Source organism: Mandrillus leucophaeus, unplaced genomic scaffold (assembly GCF_000951045.1).
Source record: "Mandrillus leucophaeus isolate KB7577 unplaced genomic scaffold, Mleu.le_1.0 Scaffold1389, whole genome shotgun sequence".
Lineage (NCBI taxonomy): Eukaryota > Metazoa > Chordata > Mammalia > Primates > Cercopithecidae > Mandrillus > Mandrillus leucophaeus.
Window position 1 is genome coordinate 21,451 of NW_012101353.1, and position 7,408 is coordinate 28,858.

The 7,408-nt window shown below is 40.6% G+C and overlaps 1 protein-coding gene across 2 annotated transcripts in view; it reads right to left on the reverse strand.

The window, feature by feature from the left end:
• The window catches only part of LOC105534699 (cytochrome P450 2C9), a 61,903-nt gene that overhangs the window by 21,301 nt on the left and 33,194 nt on the right, over positions 1-7,408 (reverse strand). For both annotated transcript variants that reach the window (XM_011973491.1, XM_011973490.1), the window contains one exon: positions 2,407-2,548. In XM_011973491.1, coding sequence (XP_011828881.1) covers positions 2,407-2,548 — 142 coding nt within the window. The remainder of the gene's footprint in view (positions 1-2,406; positions 2,549-7,408) is intronic.

The window sequence follows — 7,408 nt, forward strand, 5'->3', positions numbered from 1 at the left end:
TCTGTGTTTTAGAAATTTGTTAAAGTCTTCTTGACTATCTCCTGTACTCTTCCTACATTAAAGGACCTAAATGTCTAATATCCAAAATCTATAAAAAATGTAAACAAATCAACAAGCATTAAACAAAAAAATCAATTAAAAATGGGCAAAGGACATGAACAGGCACCTCTCAAAATGTGACATACAAGAAGCCAACAAATATATGAAAAAATGCTCAACATCACTAATCATCAGAGAAATGCAAATCAAAATCACAATGAGGTACCATCTCACACCAGTCAGAATAACAATTATTAATATTAAAAAGTCCAAAAACAACAGATGCTGGTGAAGTTGCAGAGAAATGGAAATACTTTTACACTGTTGGTGGGTATGCAAACTAGTTCAGTCACTGTGGAAACCAGTTTGGATATTTCTGAAAGAACTTAAAATAGACCTACCAGTTGACCCAGCAATCCCACTAGGGAGTATATGCCCCAAAAATATTTATTCTCTCAAAAAGACACACACCTCACTATGTTCACTGTAGTGCTTTTCACAATAGCAAAGAAATGGAATCCACTTATGTGCTCATCAACATTGGATTGTACAAGGAAAATGTGGTAAATAGACACTGATATGGTTAGGCTGGGTCCCCACCCAAATCTCATCTTGAATTCTAGCTCCCATAATTCCCACATGTCATGGGAGGGACTCATTGGGAGGTAATTTAATCACGGAGGCCGAACTTTCCCATGCTGTTTTCATGATAGTGAATAAGTCTCTATCAGAGACTTATTGTGAGGCCTTTCCAGCTGTGTAGAATTGAGAGTCCATTAAATCTCTTTCCTTTACCCCGTCTCAGGTATGTCTTTATTAGCAGCATGAGAACAGACTAATACATACACAATGAAATGTTATGCCGTCATAAGAAAGAACAAAAATTATGTTTTTTGCAGGACAATAGATGAAGTGGGAGGCCATTATCCTAAGCAATCTAATACAGGAACAGAAAACCAAATACCACATGTTCTCACTTATAAGTGGGAGGTAAACACTGAATACACAAGAACTTAAAGATGGGAACAATAGACACTGAGGATCACTAGATGGGGGAGAGAGGGAAGGGATGTGGGCTGAAGAACCATCTACTGGGTAATATGTTTATTGTCAGTGTGATGGAATAGCTGGGACCCCAAGCCTCAGTGTTACACAACTTACCTATGGAACAAACCTGTATTTGTACCCTTTAATTTATAATAAAAGTTGAAAAAAAATCATCTAGAACTCAATAGGCTAGTAACTGTTCTAAAAAAAGGCCTAATTCTATTCGTAATTGGCTTATTGTCATTTCAATGGGGGATACTGACATAGGAGAAAAAAAGAATATTTCTTATGTGCAGCACAACCGAAAGTCCCTAAAAGTAAATTTCTAAAGTAAAGTTGTTCATAAAAGGTAAAATTATTGACTCCTTTAAAAAAAATCTTATTTTGTCCAACACCAATTACATGGAAATTGTCTCAGGTACATATTCTGCCTAAACGGAACATTCTTTAGGTAACTCTTCTAGTAAACAGAATTACCTTTCTTATGAATCTAACTTTTTAGAGTACTTATTGGACTAGGAATTTTCTCAGGCAGACTCGCTACATTTCTAGGATTACCATTTATCCTTCAATAAGGAGAGTTTCCAGTTTCCCTACTCCAGCATTCAAACCTGAAATTTTGAGAATGAGAAGAGTTATCTTCAAGAATATACTTCCTATTTAAAATGGCCTTCTCATAATAAAACCAACATGCAATCCCAGGCCAATTTATCTTGTCTCTTCCTGCCAGAAATCGTTGTCTATGAAATCCAGACATGCTGGACCAGAGCTCTATTGCTTTTGCCACTGCCATGCTGTCTTCATTTCTCTCAGTTATCTTCCTCTACCGTGCAAAGATGACCTTTTATATTTTCTTCTTCTGTTTTTTTCTTTCTGAGACAGAGTCTCACTCTGCTGCCCAGGCTGTAGTGCAGTGGCAAAATCTTGACTCATTACAGCCTCCGTCACCTGGGTTCAAGCGATTACGGTGCCTCAGCCTCCTGAGCAGCTGGGATTACAGCCGTATGCCACGATGCCTGGCTAAATTTTATATTTTTATTAGAGATGGGGTTTGGCCATGTTAGCCAGGATGGTCTTAAACTCCTGGCTTCAAGTGATCCACCCACCTCAGCCTCCCAAACTACTGGGATTACAAGTGTGAGCCACCATACCAGGACAATATATCCCATTTTAATCACCATTAGTTTGGAACATATTACAGCTGGAAGCACAGAAATTTAAATAATGAAGCTCCTCTAGGAGAATCATGAAGGAGGACACTAGCAACACCTTCCCAACATCTTTTCTGAAAACCAATTTACTCATTATCTGTGACCATACCTGTGACCTCTGGGTGCTTCAGCAGGAGAAGGAGAGCATATCTCAGGGTTGTGCTTGTCGTCTCTGTCCCAGCTGCAAACAAGTCAACTGCAGCGTTTTCCAAGTTTTCAATAGTAAATTCAGACTGTTGGTTGTGCTTTTCCTAGGAATGATTTAATGCAATTATCTGACAAATTATTTACCAGCATATTTGATTACAGTGAGTTCAAAATTACTCACATTGTTATATAGTTACCAACATAGAAACTAGAAAGCATACTACTAGAAAAAAATACTGTATGGTGTAGCAGAAGCTGTAGACCAACTTGCCCAAGTTTTATTTCCTACCCCCTTGTTCCATGCTTGCCTTAAAAATTCCATTCATCAGGCTCTTTGCAGTTAGCTGAGTCACACAGCATAGTTTTTTGCCAAAAAATATAAGCAGAAAGTCTCTAGGTCCACTTCTTCTATTTCCTCTTTCATACCCAAAACACAAATATGAAGTAGGAGGTAGAGTAGATTCCATCCTGGGATTTAATCATGAACATGAAGGTCTGTATACTAAATTTAGTGGGAAAAAGGAAGGCTCTTGACTCTCTACTGCTTTGGGGCTGCTATATTATCCCTAGATTGCCCCACTGTGAGATTCCCTGTATTTGAAATAAGTAAAGACATTATGTGTTAAAGTCATTATTACCTGTAGACAACTGCAATCTAAATTAATAAAAAAGTAAATTAGGGCCATATCATTAGATACTGTGAGCCTGAATCAAGAGTCTGCAATTACCTTCTTCTGTCAGAAAGGTACATGGACTCAATATTGCCTCCGGATTCATTACAAAGTTGAAATTTTGTAAAAACAAATATGAAAAAAGCAATACGGCAGCAAAACGTAGGATAAATCATAGAGAAAGAGAATAGGTTTGCAATGACAAGATGGGCCCACACTATTATAATCTAGATGGGAGGCAACAGACAACTTGTTCTAGGATGCAGTAGTGCAGGAATAAATAAAAAATATACAAAGTGAAGAGAAATGACAATCATGAAGATGGAGAATAAAGCAATTAATTGTCACAGGGGATAAAGGAGAGATTAAGGGTAATGCATATGCCAAGGCTCAGAGGCTGGAGTTCTCATAAATTGGAAGTTAAGAGAAAGAAAGCAATGGATAAGGAATACTTAGTTGAAAGAGATCATCAATATACAAAACATATTACTTTTTAACCAGTCCCTAGGCCAGTAATAAATTAATGATGCTTTTAGAGTCTCCAAGTGACGTGTGTCATATTGAATATTGTGTAATCAACACCACTGAAATAGACTAGATCCACTCAACATGTCTACTAACTAGAGGAAGACAATCCTCTCCCTTGGTAACATCAGCTTCATACAGTTTGCTAAGCTTGTCATGTTAAAAATTATTCTTAAGTAAGAACAGTGCACTCACGAAACCAGTATTAACATTTCCATTTGTTGACTTGAGCTTGGTTATTTAGCAGTTGTGTGCCTATCCTATCTTATTAATGATAGTAGCCATATTCTACTTGCTGTGCTCAAATCTAAAGAGCACCCCTTCTACGTCAGAGGCAGGCCAGGGCATTGTCCTGCACCTCACCCACAGAAACAGACTCACAGCTACAACTCAGTCTGTGGGCTTCAGCTGCTAGAGTGTGCTACAGAGTCATAGATCTTGGCTCTGTGGGCAATCTACATTCAACTCTGCCTGAGAGTGAATCTGCACCCCAAGACCCAGGTGTCACAATACATGTTTAAAAGACCCTGAGTCTAGAATGATGACTCTATGACAATTTCACGGACCTGTATTTGTAACCCAGCACCAATGCAGCTGCACATATGCCAGGTCAGAGCTAACACCAAAAGGAATCCCTTAGGCTAAGTCACTCCAATTTTAGGAAAATAAAAATAGGAGGACACCCAAATACTTTGACACCAAGGACATTAACAACCTACACTACTTCTGATGCTGCTGCAAACTTCCATAGCCTAGGCCACTGAGGCACCCAAAATTATTGCTGACGTTGACCACAGCTAGAGAAACTACACAGATACTATCACACGGCATCTATTCAAAAACTGAGTTACCCACTCTTCGTCACCTGCACACAAACACTCAACTACAGATGAAAGTCTTTCTCTATGAAATCCACTCTAGAAACTGGAATAGCCATTGTCCCACCGCATGCATAGACATCAATGCAGGGACACAACATGAAAAATCAAGAAATGTGACACCACCAAAAAGACATAATAACTTTCAAATAATAGAACTTGATGAAAATCAAATCAACAAATATTCAAAAAAGGAATTAAAAATAATTACCTTGAAGAAACTTAATAATGGGGGTGGCTGGCAAGATGGTCGAATCGGAAGAGTTTCAATCTGCAGCTCCCAGCAAGATCAACAAAGAAGGCAGGTTATTCCTGCATTTCCAACTGAATTACCCAGCTCTTCTCATTGGGACTGTTTAGATGGTGCAGCCCACAGAGGGCAAGTCAAAGCAGGGTGGAGCATCACCTCATCCGGGAACCCCAAAGGGTCAGGGAACTCCCCCCACCCAGCCAAGAGAAGCAGCAAGGAATTGTGTCATGAAGAATAGTGCACTTTAAGTTTTCCCGTGGTGTTCGCAACCTGCAGACCAGGAGATTCCCTCAGATGACAACACCACAAGGGCACTGGGTTTCAAGTACAAAACTGGGGAGCCATTTGGACAGACTCCGAGCTAGCTGCAGGAGATTTTTTTTCATACCCCAATGGCACCTGGAACACCAGAGAGACAGAACTTTTCACTCATCCGGAAAGGGGGTTGAAGCCAAAGAGCCAAGTGGTCTTGCTCAGGAGATCCCATCCCCATGGAGCCCAGCAAGCTAAGATCCACTGGCTTGAAATTCTCACTGCCAGCACAGCAGTCTGAAGTTTACCTGGGATGCACGAGTTTGGTGGGGGAAGGGGCATCCGCCATTACTGAGGCTTGAGTAGGTAATTTTTCCCTCACAGTGTAAACAAAATGGCTGGGAAGTTGGACTGGCCAGAGCCCATTGCACCTCAGCAAAGCAGCTGTAGCCAGACTGCCCCTCTAGGTTCCTCCTCTCTGGGCAGGGCATCTCTGAAAAAAAAGCAGCAGCCCCAATCAGGGGCTTATAAGTAAAACTACCATCTCATTGGGGCAGAGCACCTGGGGGAAGGGGCAACTGTGGGCGCAGCTTCAGCAGACTTAAACATTCTGGCGTGCTGACTCTGAAGAGAGCAGCAGATCTACCAGCACAGCGCCTGAGCTCTACTAAAGGAAACACTGCCTCCTCAAGTGGGTCCCTGACCCCGTGGCTCCTGATGAGAGACACCTCCAAGCAGGGGTTAACAGACACCTCAGAAAGGAGAGCTCTTGCTGGCATCTGGTGGGTGCCCCAATGAGACAAACTTCCAGAAGATGGAAGAGACAGCAATCTTTGTTGCTCTGCAGCTTCCACTGGTGATACCCAGGCAAACAGGGTCTGGAGTTGACCTCCAGCAAACCCCAGCAGACTTGCAGCAGAGGGGCTTGACTGTTAGAAGGAAAGCTAACAAACAGAAAGCAACAGCATCAACACCAACTAAAAGGATGTCCACACAAAAACCCCATCTGAAGGTCACCCACATCAAAGACCAAAGGTAGATAAATCAATGAAGATGAGGAAAAACCAGTACAAAAAGACTGAAAATTCAAAAAAACCAGAACACCTCTTCTCCTCCAAAGAATCACAACTCCTCACCAGCAGGGAACAAAACTGGACAGCGAATGAGTTTGATAAATTGACAGAAGTAGGGTTCAGAAGGCGGGTAATAACAAACTTCTCTGAGAGAAAGGAGTATATTCTAACCCAATGCAAGGGAGCTAAGAACCTTGAAAAAAGGTTAGAAAAATGGCTAGCTTGAATAACCAGGTTACAGAAGAACATAAATGACCTGATGGAGCTGAAAAACAAAGCACAAGAACTTCATGAAACATACATAAGTATGAATAGCTGAATTGATCAAGTGGAAGAAAGGATATCAGAGATTAAAGATCAACTTAATGAAATAAAGCCTGAACACAAGATTGGAGGAAAAAAAATGAAAAGAAATATACAAAGCCTCCAAGAAATATGAGACTATGTGAAAAAACCAAACCTACGTTTGATTGGTGTACCTGAAATTGATAGGGAAAGGGGAACCAAGTTGGGATACACTTTTCAGGATATTATCCAGGAGAACTTCCCCAACCTAGCAAGACAGTCCAACATTCAAATTCAGAAAAAACAAAGAATACCGCAAAGATACTTCTTGAGAGGAGTAACCCCAAGACACATAACTGTCAGATTCACCAAGGTTGAAATGAAGGAAAAATGCTAAGGGCAGCCAGAGAGAAGGGTCGGGTTACCCACCGAGGGAATCTCACTAGACTAACAGTGGATCTCTCTGCAGAAACCCTACAAGCCAGAAGAGAGTGGGGGCCAATATTCAACCTTCTTAAAGAAAAGAATTTTCAACCCAGAATTTTATATCCAGTCAAACTAAGCTTCAAAGTGAAGAAATAAAATAAAATCCTTTACAGAAAAGCAAATGCTGAGAGATTTTTGTCACCACCAGGCCTGCCTTACAAGAGCTCCTGAAGGAAACACTAAATATGGAAACGAAAAACCAGAACCAGCTACTGTAAAAACATACCAAATTGTAAAGGCTATCAACACTATAAAGAAACTGCATCAACTAATGGGCAAAATAACCAGCTGGCGTAATAATGACAGGATCAAATTTACACGTAACAACATTAACCTTAAATGTAAATGGACTAAATGCCCCAGTTAAAAGACACAGACTGGCAAATTGGACAAAGAGTCAAGACCCATCAGTGTTCTGCATTCAGGAGACACATCTCACGTGCAAAGACACACCAAGGCTCAAATAAAAGGGATGGAAGAAGATTTGCCAAGCAATTAGAAAGCCAAAAAAAAAAAAAAAAGAAAAGGCAGGGCTTGCAATCCT